Below are 20,596 nucleotides of genomic sequence, written 5' to 3'. Positions count from 1 at the left end.
ACTAGCCACACAGACCACAATTTCCACGTGATGCACACACTTATCTGACCACTAGGCCGTGGGTTTGTTTCGTGTCGTCGTCCCTCCTCACTCATACATAAACATGTGCAGAGAAATCGAAAGCTAGTCTGTCAATTTCCTGAGAAATTAGTAAGATTGTGTGAAACACCCAACCGTTTCTCAATGTAATGGGATTTTGTGCACATGCTTAAATTTGCATGAAAGTTTGAGGCATTATTTACGGAGTAATGCAGCTCATCGTAATGCAAGGTGATAAGTGATGGCTTAGTGTTGGGTGTAAATAAGGTTATTGACCCTGTCAAACGTTTCTTCCAAGCATTACTACTACCACCATGTGGCTGAAATGGAAAGCACAACAACAAGGGTATCTAAAACAATGCATTTGAGCCAACCTGCCACTCTATCCTGAACGGGCTGCTTTTATGAAGGCACAATTGTACAAATGTAGATATAAAAGGGAAAGAAATTGAGTCAAACCATCCTGAAAGAGGATTGGTAACATAATAGATGTCGTTTTTCCTAATTGACTTTTCACATGTGCCATTTTAAATATTAACGCATGATTGACAAAGTAATTTGCGGATGTTAAATAAAGATGTCCCCTTCTTTAGAAATCCCCCTTACTCAAGTTGATGTGCAACTGGTTCCAACATTCTCTGGACCAGATCACAAAAACAGCTGGCATGGATATACAACATGAAATACACCCAAACCCACAAAAACAAACTCAAACCACTCAATGTACAATAAACCTTTAATAAATAGTTTCATTAGTTTCCCATATTTACAGAATATCCACCATTTACTCATGTTGCCATTTTCGTTTCTTGGCTAATTTTAGGCACACAGAGAGGGGCTCAGGCCACAAACCACAATGTACTAAAAAAGGAGTGGCTAGCTAGGTAGGTCTAGGAATCTATATGTATGCACCATACAAATAGTGGCCATCTCCTTGAGCAATAGATATATACATTAGCTGTATGTACAGGTGATTTGTGTACATTTACAGTCGTCTAGGAGTTGCATGTGTGCACATGTGGCTGGTGCAGAACCATATCAATTTATGCAAGGTCCAAATGCAGGGGAACACTTTGCGTGTGTTTGTCCTAAAATATGTAAAAAATAAAATAAAATAAAAAAGGGTTACAAATAAAAAGACATGGGAGATGAGACAATAATGCCAGAATAATATGTCTATGCAGGCCGGCTGTGAAATAATAAAACTATGTAGGATTTTAGGTTGGGGTATTGCGTGTCAAGTCTGTATATTAACATGTAATGCTTGGCTTGGAACATTCAATGATTTGTACTTCCTCAAACAAAACAAAAACAAAGCATATCAAAGCTGTAGTTAACTTCAATGTTTAAATGTTAAGGTTTTAATTTGAGTCGTTAGGACCAAGACAAAAATAACAAAAATGATAACTTGATAATTCCTATTTTCTTTTAGACGATTCCAAAAAAATTATTGGATCAAGTTTTAAAAGGCTATGAGAAATAGCATTCAAACAAACATATTCAGCCATAGTTAACACAACAAAAACAAACCAAAAATATCAAACATTCATATACACTGATACACACACACACACGATGCAAAACCATAGCAGAAAAACAAAATTGGCACAAAATGATGCTTCACACTCACTTTTAGCTAGTCCAGATCAGATTATGATTTGGTTATTTCAATGCACTTGAGTCATTTATAAAACCAGTCATTCAAAATAATGTATAAAATAAAACACCATTTGTACAACAGCACATTTTCTGTTCGATGGAGACATAGCGCTGCAAGAAATGTAGTCTTTGAGCAACCGTTAACACAGGGGTGGACACCACATGGTATTCTTCTAAACCACTTAACAGTACATGTTTTTCCCGTATAAGATCAGATCTTTTCCAACTGCAGGAGCAGAAATTATATTTGATTGAGCCCAAATGATATTATTTCCAAAAGACACTATAGGTTTGCAGGAGCATAAGCAAAACAAAAACAAACAAAACCTTTAACTCTGCCATAACCTAACCTCAGAATAAAACAGTGTTACTGTAAGTTGGAGCCACTAAGAGGAAATGGAAATGCATGTCGGGGCTCCGATGGGAGCGATAGATCACAAGAGCCCATTCAGACCTTGGTCTTCATACAGGTTGCCTAACTTATATTTTATATATCTCAAGGTGCTTCATGGCAACAATTGTTTTCTGTAATAAAAACTTGGGAGCATAACCTTCCCTCAATAAAAAAAGAGCGAGGAAAAACATACAACCCAAACTGTACTGCTGATCTAGATGGACACTGCTTCTGTGTGGAGAAGAGCTTCATTAAACCATATGGAGGACATTTCTCAGAGTTGACTAAAAGCCTAAAATCAATGGGGATGGGAAGGAGAGAAACCAAAGCATTTTGCTTCCTGCACTGGCTGATTCAACCAGTTGTAGATAAGGTGGCGTCTTCTTGCTCTAATATGGATACTCATGGTACGACCCCTGCTGTATGAACTTTGAAGTTTTCCTCCACTTAAACAGTGCCTGTAGGCCCAACTGAAAGGCAGCACTACACGAGTTAGCATTTGGCCAAGAGAGGACAAGTGCTAAACTAACTGTTATACTCTTATTGGACACAAGGGGCACCTTTCTCCTCTCAAGAGGCTATAATACAGAGAACAAGAAGACTCTCACAGCTGGGATTTTGGTCGGCCCATCACAACCAAGGGACTTCTATGGGGCGGTTACGTGCACTGCTTTACCCTGACGGAAACTAAAGAGTCCAGCTCAGCAAAACATCCTTTACTCTCTCACACACACACACACACACACACACACACACACACACACACACACACACACACACACACACACACACACACACACACACACACACACACACACACACACACACACACACACACACACACACACACACACACAAACTTCTCTGCCAACATAACTCCATGCCACCTTGCTTTAAATACAGGCCACTACAAAATTGTGGGCGGGGCGAGGTCCAGGAATTGTGCCACAGAATTCACCTGCACACACCCAGCCCTCCGGGAACCTCCACTGGCACTTTGGTTTTACAGTGTGCCAGAGGGCATAAAAGTAGGTTTTTACGAGGACAATTGGTGTATCCAACCATGCGTGGAAGGGGGCAGATAGTGGGAAGTGGGAGGGATGATTATTGGGAATCGGGGATGGCTTGGGCGGAGTGCGAGCGTCCTCTGAGCCCTCCTCCCTGGTAGCTGGGGCTATACACTGCTGTCCTCCAGCAGGGGCTCCTTGCCCTCCGCCCCGCTGCCCTGTGGGCTGTGCGAGTGGCTCTGGGCTCCGTTGCTGTGCTTCTTGTAGGCACCGGGCCTCATGCCCGGCCCCGTGTGCTCTGGGATGAACAGTGCCACCAGCAGGGAGAGTAGCACCGAACATGCTCCGAACAGGAACGGCGGGCCCGGGATGATGGCACTCTGCACAGAGAGACAGATACAGGCATGGGGTTTAACATACGTTTACTTCAGTCTTTCTTAGGACAAATGAGAACCGGTAAGGATGATTCTGAAAAGCTCACCATTTCTTTTCACAGGAGATGGCAGATTGTATGACAATCTTAACCTGAATGGTCTTGCACCATGTACCAAATATAATCGGAACGTAATAAAGCTTTTACTTTTTCAAGAGATCTGGCAACACTGCCATTGTAGTCAAATGAACATAGAAAGACTCGGAGAGATAACTCTTGCAGTTTAAGACTTGAATGACGCTTTGAGGTGCCTTTTAAAAAGCCAAACCAGCTCACCTCGTCAGTGGGGTTGACCATGCTCGTCTTGCCCCCTTTCCCGGCGTCATCATCGGTCAGCTCCACGTGAAACAGGTAGAACACAAAGCCGTATAGCGCCGGACCCAGACCGTTACACAGCCCCCTGATTCCTGTGATCATCCCCTGGACCACACCTGGGGAGGGAGGGTGGGGGTGTGTGTCCAAAACAAATACACTCAAAGTTTGTGGGTAGGGATTCAACTATCAATTATTTTCATAGATGTGATTTTTTATATTAATCACTTAACCACAAATGTTAACAATAGCAAATGGCATCACAGGTTACCAGAGTTCAAAGTTATGTGAATTGATTCGATTATTCAATTCAATGATCCTGTTGGATGGGATTATAAAGATGGTATAATTGGCCCCAACATTATAGATTTGGTAATTTCATAGTTTTAATAGTTCAAAAGTGCCACGTTTGTTGCAGATGTAAAAGACAGACCGTTCTAAAAGACATCACCATTATTTAAGTTTAAGTTGTAACTGTTTCGAAACACTATGCTCCAGATCACACACACACACACACACACACACACACACAGTTGCCAATATCATTGTGAAGAACCCTACCCTGTTGGTCGGGTTCTGCGTTGCGGGACACGATGGCGCTGATGGCGGGGAAGGTGATGCTGGACATGGCTGCCACCGCTCCAGCCGCCCACATCATCCTGCAGAAAACACGGCCCAATGTCACTCAACACACTGCTAGAACCGTATGAATCCTTGCCTAGGTGGCCACCACTGCTAATTTTTAATTAATGAAAGAATTTGATTTGTTTGATTCTTAAATTATTTCTTTGAACACAACAGTTTTAGCAGTACCAGGATATGTAATATCCCAAAGGAACCAGAAGCCCCAATAATCCCCAGGAACAAAGTATGGTTTTCATTAATCTGGTTCCTCTCAGTTCACCATACAAAAAGGGCAGGATTAAGAAGGAGCTACACTGGGTAGATGCAAATAAATATATAAACATATACAATGTTTTCTTTTCAAAATGCTAAATCCAATAAAAAAATACTTAATTACACATTTAAAAAACAATAGCTGCATTATTTCAATGCAAAACGTGCTTTTTGTGCCATTTTAATTGCTGTCATTTCAGAAGCTATATAAATATGGATGGTCCTAGACTATAGATGGCTTCTAGATAAAAAGAGGCAGTTGGTTTAGTTAGCCCTTGGGTTGTTGGTTTTCTTCTTTCAGACCACACTCACATCCTTACAGTTTAAAGTACCCTTGACTACATTTGCATAGCAAGTCTCATTAGTGTTTTCATTCACACAGCCAGTGACTTCAATGGAAGGGTTTTCTGCTCTCCTTGGTTGTGTGTGCGCAGGTGTGTGTACTGACCAGTGCTGGGAGCCGAAGCCGTACCAGGCCAACTGGAGGATTTGGAAGCCCAGGCCCAGCAGGATAGTGTTTTTGTTCCCTATGGAGCGCATCAACATCCCCAGGACCACCGTCTTGGGAAAGAGAGCACTCACAATTTATTCTGCAATCCCTCACAGAACACAAGTCCCTATTCTGGATTAGGCATTTTCTGATAATACATTTATAATATTATTATAATATTAAAATTAAATCACAGGACTCTATGCCTATGCGACTTAGGAACCAATATACACAGAACATTAATAAGATGCAAAATGTTATGTGTATACAATTCATAGAACTATAATGTTCGTTAAAACGCCTAACCAATCACATACACATCCAAAGATGAATGTGATTCTCCCATTTGTATTATACATCATGATGTTTACAAAGCTCTTTAATTAAACCTCTAGATATAGACCAATTTTACTTAAATGCACACAAATACAATGCATCATCTCAAATACAGACAAAAAAGGGACAAGTGACCAATCCGGGTACCTGAGCCAAGATGGAGAGAATCCCGACTACTGCAATGAAGGCAGCCACTGTCTCAGGGGTAAAGCGTATCACCTGGGGACACAGCATTCATACCACAGGTCAGGGAACAGCTTGAGGGGGAACATTCCAAGCGTTTGACATTAGAGGGCCAATGTCCAAAACACAAAAGGATTCTGGACGACACGTAAACACCAGGATATCCAAAGAATGACAAACAAAAAAAGAACATACATGTTTTGACTCGCCAGTTTCTAAATTACAAGCTTACACAGATGGTTTGGTCGCGAAACTTTGACAATCTGGATCTTTACTTTTTAGAGTGTCCTGGATGAGCACTAATTTAGACATTGTCAGTGGGTACAAAGCTAGCCTGGAGTTTACATTAAGTGTGCAGTGGTGGTGAACCACAGAATATCTTCATGGCAGCCGGGTTGGTACAGCAGAGCAAAGGACACCAAGTTAAATATAGCTTGTGGAAGCTCTGTTCTGCACAACACACCGTTCAAAACAGAATCAGAACGTCAACGGGACAGCAAAGCGTTGCTGGAATAGCAACATTGCTGCTGTACCTCCCAGTGTTTTCTCTGGGGTGAAAGTGGGTCTGCTATGTGCCGCTCCATCTGAATTGATACAGAAACAGCGGCGACAGCACCTGCCGTAAGGCGGTATTTACTATTGATCTGACCGTGCAGAAGGCTGGGATTAAAAAAGGGAGAAGAGGGGAGGTGTGGGTAGGAAAAGATGCACCCAGGGACCTCAACGTGTCCATTTTTTATTTATTTATTTTGATAAAAAAGGTGGCACAGAGGCAGCACATGGTAGTATGTGAACAAGAGAGTGTGAGTGACAGACTGGCCCAACAGGTTCTCCCGAAGGCAGTGTGGAGACAAAGGGGGAAAGGAGCTGTTTAAACAACAACAGCGTTCCTCTATTCTACCAGTTTGGACAAGGAGCAGATCACCCTGTCGTCAGTTTATCTTAAGGCATCTAACTGCCAAAGCCCCACCTTGTCCCCTCCCCCTGTCTCCCCCTCCCAATCCATCCTCTGTGTCTGGAATCCCATGACAGACCTCTGAAGTGTGACAGGCTGCTGATTTAAAAATGTCATTGACTATTTGGCAAGAGATTTTTTTCTGCTGAGGCATCTAATAGGGGTCTACTTATCCACAAAATAATGGGAGAAAAAGACAATGGAACAAAAAAAAAAAATACACAGGGCTCAGCACACCTACTTTTTCCAATCTTGTTGAGGAATTGGTGAGTGTGTGTAATCAATTTCCGTTTCAGGACAACACCCAAGATGGCTGGATTCTGAAGGCGTTGTGAATGCAAATATATTTGAGCACCCCACCCCCTTGTCTGAGCTTTGGTACATTCGTTACCACTGCATCAAGCTAGTACACTATGGACCACAGCTTTAGCCAGCTTTTAGAGAGAGTGAGTGAGTGTTTACCTGTCTGAGATAGAGGAAGAAGCTGGAGTACTGGCCAGCCTCTGGGAGGTAGGAGAGGAACACTGTGATGCAGATGAGCAGTACCGTGGAGTCCTGGCCCACCTTACGCAGAGACTAGCAGATAGCAAACAAACACACAGAACAGGTTGTATTTATACACTTCTGAAAGAATAACTCCGATAGTGGGGCAGAAATCATGTGTGTTGGACGACGTGGGTTCATTTGCGTAGTATTCGTTCTGTCTCATTAATTGATTTCTGTAACCCCTCAGCCCCACCGGAGCCATCAGCATCGTGCCTAGCGAGCGCTCCATCAACCTTTACGTTTCGGCTGGGAAACCCTGCCACCGTAAATCAATGGAAGGTTTACCACAGCCAGACACGGTGGCTCCGTCCAAACCATCAAACCGCTGAGCTTAAATTCTTGATGGTGAACAGTTTACCTCATATATCATGACGTTATCATTGTGACGCTCCTTGTGGAGCACAAATAACGGCAAGTTGACACAACGCTTATGGTTGACACAGCATTTTCTGCTAAGCCTAGGTCTAGAGAGCAAAAACAGCCCATAGAATAAGTTGTACTGGATGTGCACTGTGGCCGTATGCACCTCAAACTACGACTCGCTAGACCGAGCCAAAAGTTGCTGTATTGTTCCTCATCATAATGTTTATTATGCAGCACATCACGCTAAAAACACAGGACTGAAATGAGCTGTCGGTTCTCCATTCTTGGAATGTTTGACTATAAACCTCTGGCTGAGGGAGTAGAGAAATACCCATCAGCCATTGGACAGCGATGAACTCCACCAAGACATGACAATAGCGGTCATTCCAGGGACAGCTCTCTGGAATCCAAGTGTGTTTGTGTCAAGTGTGCTACACCAGAGAGCAAAATGTCCTGCTATGCTCGTTCCTCCTGCATATGCACTGAGCCGACCACTCACTACTTCAACCGTTGGGTAAGTGGAGCTTATTGCCCACCCTACACAGTTGACTCAGAAGAAACAGTCCTCTGCTTTTTGAAAATGAAATGTCCTCCTCTCTCAAGTACCCCTTTTCTATGCTTTAAGCTGAAAACAAAACAGAGAGGGGCGTTCCTCACAGCAAAGGGGTCCGCCTGCTCCCAGGAGATGGGTGCTCCCCATGAGACCGGCCTCATCTTCTCAGGCAGAGACTCTGGCACGGCCACCAAGATGAAGCAGATGTCTAGCAGGGCGATGGCCGTGGCCAGGATCACAACCAGGGTGTCGCCGTAGGTTACTGACAGGTAGGCCCCGATGGCAGGGCTGGTCACGAGGCTGGCTGCAAAGGTGGCAGACACCTGGAGAGGACAGATGTGGATGTGGAGAGAAAGAAGTATGGAGGTGGGGTTACTGGATAAGTCAGTCAGAAGGAAGCTACCGGAACGTCCCTGTGCTCCACTGAGAGCACGGTGTTATTTTTCAATAAAGTGGGTTTGTGTGTAATCCAACCAAATCAATTAATGAAGATTACCCAGGCTACTACCCATCCATTAAGTCAATCCCTTCACGTGGGAACACAACAGCCTCCTTACCAAACCATAAGCCGTGCTCCTCTCGTGCTCCTGCGTGATGTCGGCCACGTACGCAAAGATGACGGAGAAGGTGACGGCGAAGACGCCAGACATGGAGATCACCGCAAAGTACCACCTGAGGGGGCAGAGGAGCGTTTAGTCACAGAGCTGTAGATTAGAGGGATAACAGGTCAAAGGGGACATGCAAAGAGAGAGGTAACACAATGTCTACCTTTCTATTGCTTTCTCTTTGTTAATGCTCCCACCTGCTTCCACGACAATCGTTTTTTATTCAACATATGGAGCTGATTGCGTTAGACATATGCCTTATCATTTCCATTTGAATAATGTATGCAGTATAGCGGATTTGACTGGCGGAACATCTTGTTATGACTCCTACACTCACACATGTGCCAGCCAGACCATTTGTTGGGAAGAGCGATTCAGCAGTTGAGCAATGCTTCTAAATGGTATGCATCAGTGTATCCAACAGTGTACCGCGGGTAATGGCTGCCTTCGCAAAAAAGATCAGATAACAGCTGAAAATGTATTTTCTGACTGACGTCAGCGGCCACTGGCTTGTTCCTGGTGTCGTGTGCACGCTCACCATGGGCTGATCTTCATGAGCGGGATGGGGGCGCACGTGAAGAAGACGGTGAGCAGAAGGAAAGACTTTCGGCCCCATACGTCCGACAGCGCTCCGATCAGAGGAGCGCTGAGAAACGATAGCAGACCCTGTCAGGAGAGGCACAGAGGAGAAGAGAGTGAGGAAAGGAAACCCAATGGAAAAAAGAAGAACGTATGATTTTGGGAGTGTTTGAGGGCAAGAAAAAGCATACAATAAAAATTAAGTAATTGAGCGGAGCACTGAATTATAATGAACTGTTGGTTTCAGATTCAAGTAAATGAATATACTATAATTACAATGCAAAACTTAAGAGTGTCTGCTTTATTAGAACATAACTATTTTAAGGTCTTTTAGTAATCAGTGCTGCCCATTTTCGGATTAAGGCTGAAGGCTCTTTGGCAGAGGCCCTGGTTATAACACTTCATCACCTGTGTAGGTTTGGATCCCATTCAACAATTTGTCAACAAGTATAAACTGCCTGAGATACTCATTTGGGAGGTACTCTGCAAAATAGACACATTTAAGCCAACAGCCCTTGACGTCCCACATCGGGTCATGGTTATCATGAAGGTTACAAATGCACTGATTAAAATAAAGGGGACACCAAGATAAGGGAAAGGAAAATGGAGCACAAATTAACAGTTGGGGTGTTGGCCGGTGCCAGCCGGTCTTACCTTGACTCCATGAATGAGCCCATTCATCAGGAATGTGTGCTGGGGGAATGTCTGGCGTAATACCTGGGGAGACAACATGCAACATTAATAACCCCACAAAACTACTTCAGCCACAAGAGGCCATCGCATGAGTCGAACAATGACCTGCACTCAATGGTTGGCTTCCGAAAGTAAGTCCAACTAAGGCTAAGCCAAAGGATCAGCCAGACCTGACCGCAATCTCAACAGATGCCAAAGAGCAGCAAAAGATGACCTCAGGCCAGTTATATCATGAGAGCTACAGAGAAATGCATAGATAATATAATAGAATAGATAATTATTGATTTGGAGAATCAATAATTAAGTTGATATGATTCAGACACTAGTGATATCAAGTTTATCAATCAATAACCCGGTGTGTGTGTGTGTGGACACACACACACCGGGTGTATATTGAGATTATTGATCACTAGTGTACACCACACACACACACACACACACACACACACACTAACTTTTTTGCCCACCAGCCACTCATCTTTTTTACCAGCCACTTTTTATACGCTATATTTTTTTTGATATATGCATACATTTTAAACAATATAATAGTAACAATAGATAAGAAGTGTTTTTCATACACCATTTTTTCCATCAGAAGAATCTGAAAGTAGTAGTAGAAGCTGAAATAGTAGTAGTAGCTGAATTAGTAATACTAATAGCTGAAGTAGAAGTAACTGAAGTAATAGTAGCTGAATTTGTATTACTAATAGTATTAGTAATGGTATTCTCTTTAAGAGAATAGCGGAGCCGGTGCGTGATTAAAAGTAGCACAATAGGGCTGGAAAAACAGCCCAATCTGGCAACCCTGTCTGAAAGTCCTCAAAAAGTAGCTCAATCTGGCAACACTGCTGAACGTCCTCAAAAAGTAGCCCAATCTGGCAACACTGTCTGATCCTCAAAAAGCAGCCCAATTTGGCAACACTGCTGAACGTCCCCTCGCTCGAGCGTCCCCTCGCTCGAGCGTCAACGTGAAGTCAACTGAAAAGGACTCCGTTAAACTGTGAAACATAAATATAAAATATAAATAAATATAAATGCTATCAAAATTTCGTTTGGATATTATGGGATATACAAGTCTGTATATTTGTGACATGTTTTGAACGAAGGTAAACGATTGAGAATTGATTTAGTTAGGCCTACGATGTGTAACTGTCAGAGATCAATGTGTAATCGATGTGTAATCGATGTGTAACTGTGAGATCAAGAGAACCCGAAACTTAAACTATGATTCTGAATAAACATAAATGCTATCGAAATTTCGTTTGGATATTATTGAATATACAAGTCTGTAGATAAGTGACATTTTTGAATGACGGTTAACGGTTGAAAAGTGAATGAATTAGTTACGACGTCTTAAACAGTGGAAGGTCCGCCGGTTACAATGGGACGAATGGTAGAATATGACGTTTTGAAACTAAAACGGCGAAGAAGGGGGCCGTATGACGAATGTATTAAATATGCAAATTTGATCTGCCCTGACTGGAAAGTATTACCCGACACAGTGGCGGGTGAAGTGACACAATCCACCCGCCACCATACAAATCCACCTGCAAATGGCGTGTGGCGGGTGTTAATTTCCATCCCTGACACACACACACACACACACACACACACACACACACACACACACACACACACACACACACACACACACACACACACACACACACACACACACACACACACACACACACACACACACCTCGACCCCTGGGTAGCCAGGGTATCTTTTATCAAGATACCCTCTCCTAGCAGTGGCTTGGAAGGATGCGATACAAAGGGAGATGTGGGGGAGGGTGACAGTGAGTGGTGGCTCATTCACTGTCACTTTATCAAATGGATTTCTGTTTTGGTGCACGCACACAATTTCCCTCTGGACCATCTTGTCGAATGGCACAGAGTGCATCAATTCGATCATCCAATTTAGCTTGGGTAAAAACGGTTAACCCGGGCACTGGCAGGGCTCTGGACCTTTCCCCAGTCTTCTCCTCCTCCTCCTCCACTGATGCCATTAACAATGGCGCCATTATCCTGGACTAACCACCAAGCTCCCCCTCCTCCCAATCAACCATTAACAACTACGCACTTTATCATGGCTGTGTAACCAAGCACATAGAGTCTGCATGACTATAAGGAAGAGGTCAAATTCAATCTCTGTTATGGAGCACTCACACTAGGCCATCTGTACCGCGCCGTCTGTACTGAGTACTTTTGCCCCCTAAAGTCTAGATCGTTTGGCTACTGTGAGCACGCCATCCGTACTCAAGTACAGTTAAATTCCGTGGCCTCAGTACACTTCGGAGATGTGTGCTCAGGCCACGGTGCAGATTCTATTGAGCCGACACACGCACGGATTCGGATACACAACCTATATGGCAACCGTACTCTGGCCCAGTTGAGATTGCCTAGTGTGAGCACAGGCCAGCGGCACAGTGGGGGGGGGGGGTACTTAAGTTGTACTTGAGTACGGTACAGGGCTGTACCGCCTAGTGTGAGTGCGCCCTTAGAACTAGAAAAACAGGTGCTTGGGGACATCCATGATCTTTTCTTATTTATTTATAGTGTAAAAAGAAAACTATGAAGTATGAATGATTGAAAAGCCCAGATACAACCCAATGGCAACACTCAGACGAAGCCTGAGTGAGATCGCTCGATAACAGGTGTCAATTCGAAGAGTTGTGACCTTCAGCAAAAGAGTCCCTGGTGAAATGGCTGAAGATTTGTGTATGGACATGGGTTCAGCAAAGAGCTTAAAACCACAAAGTGGTTTTAAGCTCAAAGTCCATCTCCCTGGAGAGTACATGGAGCTCATGTTGGTCATTGACCTAGGATGTACAAACACAAACATGAACAAAATAAAATGTGTGTCACAGAGTTTAGGGCAGAAGGAACCAATCATCACACACGTGGTCGTAGGAAGTGGTTTAGGCAAGAACTGACATTTTGGTTTACAAATGAAGGGAGGTTCTCAAAGAGGACAGTGAAGCAGCCTCTCTAATGTGCGGTCATGCTCCAATTAGCCCAAAATTATGCAACTAGTAAAACATGGAACCAAACATCCAATAGTAATTAGCATCTATAAAACCATCACTTTCTGATAACATCTTTGAATGTTTGCTTATCATTTTGTGGTGAAAACAAGTGCTAGGTTTTAATGTAAAAATAACTAGCTGAGGCTATGTTTTATTTTTTGTTCACCATTGAAAGATGATTAACAGATTAAAATGAAGAACACAATAACCACTTCCATTCTAACTCCGAACCAAACACGACAAGCTAGAATAAAGTTAAAATGTGCGCAAATATGCTTATTTTTCACGTCAGGATTTCCCCCCTGGGTAACTCAACAAACCCAGGGGAAAAGCTGACACTTCTGGGCCTGCCTACAGAATCACCCTACACAGTTATTGCTGTGCACTGTGGACCAAGTGGAGGGTCTGGTCTACGTCGGCATGGCCTGACAACACAAACCACTGAGCCCCTGATAAGCCATCTCAACAAAGAGCCGGTGCTCAGACAAAGCATCGTTTGATGCCCTTTTCATATTTCCCAGTCCATTAACGCCAAGCAAAGCATCAGCCAGTGCACACACACAGATACAAAGACAACAAGAGTGCGTCATAGCGGTGCCCACCCCTTTTGATTAGCAATTCAATTATTTATGACGAGCAGTGCTGGGCGCCTGTGATTTCCCGTCAATGGGAAATGTTCCTTTACAGATATGTCTTAAAAAGAAATGGAGGTTTGTGAATACATCAGAAAGGAGTTATGCCAATGTCAGGAGTGTAGGTTATATAATGACTCACCGTGAGCATTGGGGTGGTGAGGAGACCCCATGCGAAGAACTCCAGAAAGATGACGACCACGGCATGGTAAACACTGGGCTCACCAATTCCCTGGGGCTAGAAGGGAGACAGTTAGAGATAGGCGTTAGAAGAGGCTTACACACTCACCACACAAAGTAAACACTAGCTCAACACTAATGGATAATTTATATATGTGCATAGTAGGAAGACACAACCCCCATGGCTTAACATGAGTGAACTACCAGAGAAGACAAAGAAGATACTCTTTGAACTGTTAATGCTGTCCTACTAAGGGGACCCTGTTTTTGTTCATAATTTAAATGTAATGACCTTAACTGTTAAGTTTGGCAGAAGCTGGTACAATCCCATTCCATTCATTCTACTTCTGCAACATGTGAGTGAACGTGGCAAACGCCACAATTGGACAAATGCTGGTATAAAGAATCAAAAATGTATCCGCTTCTATTACTAAATTATGAGAAATGCCAGCATAGATCAGGGTCAATGATGACAAACAGAAGCTTCCCTCAAGATGATACGTCATTACAGTGATAAAATGAACTGAATGCACATCCGGAGAGTGTGATGGGAGTGAGTGTATGGTGAGCAGAAGCCTTGGCAGGAAGCTGTTTTACGTGTGAAAACACAATTGATTATAAAGTAGGCCAGAATGTGCTCAAGGAATACACTACAAACCAGTCCTATTTCAGGTGGTTCATTATTATCCCCATGGCGTCTGGTACAGAGCATTATGGGAAAACAGACCACGGCCATGGGTGTGACAGCCTTTAGGGATAGGTTACCACTAGAGGTTGTCCAATTCAAAGCCCCCCCAGCCCCATCTATTTCAGTTACAGATGTGATAACGTCAACTGCTTCACTGCAAAATGAGGAACAAATAGTCAAGCAAGTCACTTCCTCATTATTGCAGCACAGTCGCCTTATATAAAAGAATATAGTTGAAAATTGTGGTTAAACCTATAAGTAATACAGGGAAACAGCAGCCATGTTAGTGTGTACAAGTGCCAGGAGGTTTTAACAGGTTACATCATGTCAGGTATTTAACCCGAATCGCAGCTACCATTGGTCACTGGTTTAGTGTCAAATGGCATATTTGACCTGAGTTGTTAAAAAAAAATAAACACGTTAAATGTGTGAATGCTAGCCTGTACTTTTCGGACCACCACTTTAGGTAAATGACTTCAAGTAGAGCAGAGAGCCCGATGTTAGAACCTATGTCGAACCCTGGCCTAGACATCTGAGGTGAACGTTATAGCAGCTGTTTACAAGATTAGATTAGGGTGGCTCGTATTTGTTTGTAATAAACGTTAGCTATCAATATATTGACTGCCCACCTAAAACGATATTATAAGCCCCTTACACATGGGCTTAGGTGTCGCGTCGGCTAACCTGTGAAAACACTAACCCACTCGCCTTACCGGATAGGTTCATATTTCAATGTTTTGTCATTCAAACGGACCAACTAACTCGGGGTGGCTTGTTGAAAGGTTGAAATGTGGATCTTATCGATTATCTCGTGAAACATGGTGAACGTGTGGCTGCTGGAAACTTGTCAAACAAAGCTGCATATTCTCCATGCAATACTCGTCCCTCTAATTCCAGAAGCGAAGTAGCCAGCTTATATACTACATGATATATAACATATATCGAATAACTATCGGTGGTCCGTGCAGCTCAAGAGTTGGGTTAGTTTTAGTTAGTGCTGAAGGGTTCATCAACTTGATGCAACTTACGAGGACATATTAGAAATCACCTCATGCTGACAAGTGCTAATGTCACCTGAAGAACCTCTCAACACCCCTGGACACAAACACATCGACGTTGACCCACGCCAACAAGTGCATGTTGAATTATACAAGGTCGGGCCGTGTTTATACCATCTAGGTGAGAGTAGGTACCGTGAACGGACTAGTAGCTAGCGTCCCTTCGGTGGAGCTGACGTGTAAACGCACGACGTCGGGCTAGCATCGGAGCTAGCATCAGAGCTAGGTACAGTAGCTAGGTGGATGCTCGTCCGCCAAGCTAACGGTCATCACGTTCTGGCGTTATACATGAATAAAGCAACAGTATAAACACATAATGCAGCGCAGTGGGGCTTCGCCTCGGACTGACAAGTTGGCTAACTTTGAATAACTGAAGGCTAATTTATTGAACTGACGGGCAAACAAGGAAAAATAAATATTTAACTCACGCTGCCTCCATCTTTTATTATAATTTTCTTTGCAAGAAGAATGCTGCGGTTCAGCCGCTTTTTCTTCTTTTTCTCCCCCGTCATAATTAACTTATGTCCATTCTTGGGGTTAGCGGGTCATCGTTGTATGTATCAGAATAACTAATATCTATGTTCTTGAATTGTAATCTCGCCACCTCGCTATTTAGCTCCAGCCAGTAGCGAACCAACTAAATGATTTCCTATCCCCACCTCACTTTGGGCCGTCTTCCTGTACTACACATTAACCCGCCCCTTCGGCACAATATCTACCGCGGATTGGTTGATACGAATAGGACGAAATTGTATTTATTCGTTTGATTGGTTAAGCACAACTCTCGTGCCATTCATCAGAACATGTTTTCCCCTCATATCAACACCGGTTCCATAGAACAAAAGGACAAAACATGTTAAATAGTAATATACAATCAGCAGTGAGCTCACTGAACCGAGTTAGTATACATATTTAAGGGCCGTGTAATTTGGGGAAAAATAAAGCATTTTCTAAATGGTAGACACATTTTCTGGTCAAAATATTCTAATATGGATTCTACACTTATGTTATTATCTTAATTATTGTAATGAGGCTAAATGCAAAATCCAAGATGTACCTTTGCCAATGTTGAGATGCAAATAAGGTGGCAATTTCGTTTTTGTTTGAGACATTAGACAATACTATAGACAAAATATTTTTCATAGCTTAGAAAATGTACAAATATTGTGCACAGACATGAACAGTTAAAAAACGTGCACAGACATGAAGACAGGACAAATCTCTCTAGCAATGACATATCAATGAATTGTGTCCGAACAGGCCAAAGCTGTTTCCTTGCATGTCACTTAATGAACACATTAAACCCGAAGAAACATCACCAAGTCTAAAATGTAATATTACAGACTAGAAGACATCGATAACTTTCTCCTGTGCAAGGCTTAAGCTGTTAAAATATAATATTAAAGGGTTGCTATGTAATTCTTCCGCCGGGTGTCGCTCAATCAAAACAATAACAAAATACGTAGTTTGATGACATCATGCGGTAGCGATCATAGGAGTTGTTGCCTTCACCACCATTGCCGGTGGAAATCGATCTGACATACAGATAGATTCAGGGAACACTGTGTAGATTCAGTGAACAATGTGTTTGTAGAAACTATTGCGGAAATGGTTTCTTCAAAAAGCATCCAAAACACGGACACGAATACTTGATACTTGAATACTTGTATTAATTCAAGTTAACATTTATTTTTGCCAATCCTAATGCTGACTCGTGAACTCCGGATTGATTATATTAATGAATTCAGTAGCCGTCTTCTCTACGGGGGAAAATCCAACAACAACCTTCCTATCCCACATGTCGAGTGCTTCACAGACGATCCGTTTGTTGGAGGGACTCGGGAGGGGGGTGGATATCAATGTTTTGTGCAGCTCTCCAACGAAATAAGATTTGACACATTTCAAATAGTAAAAAAAAAATAGTAAATGTATGAGAAACAGAACAAATGTGGATGGTGTCATTCTCTTGGATTGATAAAAAAAAGAAGTTAATATACCTGGTACATATAGCCAAGTAACGTCTAGCGTAGTAAGTTCTATAGATATTTAATGGGTCACATTCATTTAAGTCTCTACTCAATTACCGGTTTCCCCATTGACATGCAGCCTCACCAAATGGGTCATTACCTTGAGTAAAACTACAGATTTTTCTGTGTTTGAAGATTATTTGCATCATTTGGGATATTGGAAGTCAAAACCAGACAACATGTAACAGTATCAGTTAGGTATTTTAATGCAGAAATGTTACATATTGCATCTTTAAATTTCCCGTACCAACTCAAATTGAAAAGGTGCTAATTCCAAATGTGGAAAGCATAAAAAGAGGACACATGCATTATTAAATTGCCTGGTCGTTACCGTTATTGTCACACAACTAGGAAAATGTGTACCCTAATATGCATACAAAAACCATGTTACCATACATATTTAAAACACTGAAGAAAAAGCTTACAAAAACTCCCATCATAAAGGCCTACACAAAAAGAGTTGCGGGACTAAATCCCCAGCAGCTTTCATTATGACAGATAGGATCGGCAGGAGGGCAGAGAATTCACAGTTCTTGTTCTCTTGGCGCAGCAATACAGCACTTGCAATTCTCTTGCTACAAATGTTGCTCCATCTTATATGCCAGGGCACTGTTCAGAGTGTTCCTTGTCTGCGTTATCCGTGTCTTCGTCTATAAAAGGTATGTCCAGGCCATCTAAATTCCCATTGATCTTCTGCCCTTTGAGCTGGGGCTCATCGGAAAGGGTGGGTGCTACAGCGAGAGAGGGCGCGTCAGTCGGGTCGGGCTGTGAGGGGCCGGCCTGGTCAGCCACTGGGTCTAGAGGTGGAGGTTCGGTCAGTGGCAGCGGAGGGGGCTTGTCCTTCTGACCCATCTTCTGCTTGACTCTGTCCGCCAGGTCCGGGGGTTTGGGGGGGCAGTCAGGCTTTTGGCTCGTCGTCGATTGAGCTCCAGAACATTTCCCTGGAAGTAAGATGAACCTTAAGTGCCAGTCAGTGCACCTGGTTTGGCTGTGTAACTCTCCCTCACACACACACACACACACACACACACACACACACACACACACACACACACACACACACACACACACACACACACACACACACACACACACACACACACACACACACACACACACACACACACACCTTGAGTCAATACTGATGTCAGACTGACAGGCAGGTGGTCCTGTCGACGAGTATTAAACGCAAACCCCAAAATCCGGCGAACAAAACTAGAAACATGGTTGTTTTCATATCCGACTTCTAGTGTGAAACCAAAAGGGAAACATGAAAGGGCCATACCTCTCTACTGACCTTCGGAGTCCAGGCTCCCCAGGCGGTCGGAGCCCAGGCTGTCGGAGCTCACGGACCACTGGGTGTCCAGGTTGTCGTCAGAGTTCTCCTGCTCCAGGTCGGGAAGCGTGCACGCCAGGTCTTCCCTAGAAGCACCACACACACACACACAGACACACACAGACACACACACACACACACACACAGAGTTGTAGTATTTCAGGTTCAAATTCAAAGAGTGCATTGTTTAAAAAAAGGTTACATGAATCAGATCCGATCAGACCAAACAAACTGGTTCCGTAAGGATGCAAAAATAGGAAACTTTGTCTCACTTCTCCTCCTTGATGGATTTGATTCTCTCAATGAGGCTCTTCTCGTAGTCATTGTCAAAGTTGATCTGGTTCATAACGTCCTTTTCTGCAGCTTTCTCAGCAATCTGAGGAAGGAACAGGGTAGGGAGTTGGTAGTTTTAACATCATCATCAGCTACGGTTTATACGCTATTCTGTGTGGGTTTTTTCCCCATTATCGACCCTCACCGTGTTCTGCCTTTTCAGTTTGAGCTGGTTGATGGCCAGGGTTTCGGCGTACTCCAGCTCCTTGATGTTCTGCATCTTCTCTGTGTAGCGCCTGAGCTGCTCCGTGATGAGGACCTCCACACATCTGCAGACGATAACAGCCGACATGAGTCATCTATGTGGTACCTGGAGGTATTATGTGCAACACCTGGATTTGTTGTTACAGCCTAAAAGCGTATGCTGAGCCTCTCCAAGCTAGGACAAATGAAAATATTATAAACACTATAAGAGAGAGAGAGAAACAAATGTCTGGTCAGGCAATATAAAAGGAATCGACTGTATTCCATCCCTGAGATCGATATCTCTGTGGATCTGCAACGATGGGGTTGGCCTTGCAACAGCATGATAATACTGTGACTAAGGCGGTGATGAAATGGGAGACTCACTGGGTGGTTTTGTTCACGTCCTTCATGCCGAGGAAAGGGTCGTCGGCGTCAGGGGAGCGCATGATGCAAGGGGCGAAAACGATGGCCAGGGAAGAGGCAGTCATCCTGTTGTGTTTCTCCTCCTTGGCCACTCTAGAGAGAAGGACACGGATAGTTGTCACACGATGGAAACTACTTTCAGTGAGTCACATGACAAAATCATTGCACAAACCAACCAGAAAATGACCAGCAGTGTCAGTTGACACGCAGGCCTGTGGGTTGTTTAGTGTTTAGTGTTTGGCAATGCCACAAGACGGGATAATGGAACATAGTGTTAAAGAAGAGGGCCGTTACTTGACAAGATGGAAGATCAGCCGCTCCAGTGTGCTGTAATTCGACTCAGGGAGTTCGTCAAGCTTTTGGTAGACGGCTCTTACTCGCTCGGATTCTTCCGGCAACTCTGCAGGGAAACATATTTGTTAGAACATGATGATTCATATCAATGTTATAATCAAGCTTTGGCAGGTTTGAATTTGCATTGGACAATCCATAGGCAGTTGGATCCATAGGAGGCTTTTGAGGAAATCAGTGTAGGAATAGGGAATGAGCAATGCTCCTGTCAACTATCGACCACTTCAGGCCTCCACGTGAGGGCACTTGATCTAACTCCTGACAGACGGGCTCATTAGGAAACAGCAGCTGTCTGCGGCAAGACAA

At 43.4% G+C, this 20,596-nt stretch overlaps 2 protein-coding genes across 5 annotated transcripts in view; both read right to left on the bottom strand.

The window, feature by feature from the left end:
* Window positions 1–763: 763 nt before the first annotated feature.
* slc71a1-2 (solute carrier family 71 member 1-2) lies at window positions 764–16,275 on the bottom strand. Its single transcript, XM_084481313.1, has 12 exons — window positions 16,063–16,275; window positions 13,851–13,946; window positions 10,006–10,068; window positions 9,311–9,438; window positions 8,725–8,839; window positions 8,272–8,490; window positions 7,168–7,281; window positions 5,715–5,786; window positions 5,190–5,302; window positions 4,406–4,503; window positions 3,809–3,963; window positions 764–3,479 (listed from the first exon to the last, which is right to left on the bottom strand). Exons 1-12 carry the CDS (start codon window positions 16,144–16,146, stop codon window positions 3,267–3,269), a joined length of 1,470 nt encoding a protein of 489 aa, XP_084337439.1. The 5' UTR covers window positions 16,147–16,275; the 3' UTR covers window positions 764–3,266.
* A 1,568-nt stretch (window positions 16,276–17,843) lies between these two features.
* The window catches only part of LOC311360994 (myosin IXb), a 33,597-nt gene continuing 30,844 nt past the window's right edge, over window positions 17,844–20,596 (bottom strand). For 2 of the 4 annotated variants that reach the window (XM_084481161.1, XM_084481159.1), the window contains 6 exons: window positions 20,234–20,339; window positions 19,901–20,032; window positions 19,476–19,599; window positions 19,270–19,373; window positions 18,959–19,083; window positions 17,844–18,602 (listed from right to left, as the gene is read on the bottom strand). In XM_084481161.1, the coding sequence (XP_084337287.1) occupies window positions 18,256–18,602; window positions 18,959–19,083; window positions 19,270–19,373; window positions 19,476–19,599; window positions 19,901–20,032; window positions 20,234–20,339 (938 nt within the window). In that variant the 3' untranslated portion in view covers window positions 17,844–18,255. Of the gene's footprint in view, window positions 18,603–18,946; window positions 19,084–19,269; window positions 19,374–19,475; window positions 19,600–19,900; window positions 20,033–20,233; window positions 20,340–20,596 lie in introns of those variants that run through there. The other 2 variants (XM_084481160.1, XR_014638532.1) reach the window with 2 other exon arrangements.

Source organism: Micromesistius poutassou (genome assembly GCF_964030765.1).
Source record: "Micromesistius poutassou genome assembly, chromosome: 16".
NCBI classification, from domain to species: Eukaryota; Metazoa; Chordata; class Actinopteri; order Gadiformes; family Gadidae; genus Micromesistius; species Micromesistius poutassou.
Note: the sequence above shows the minus strand (reverse complement) of the source record. Positions and strands in the feature narration are given on the sequence as shown.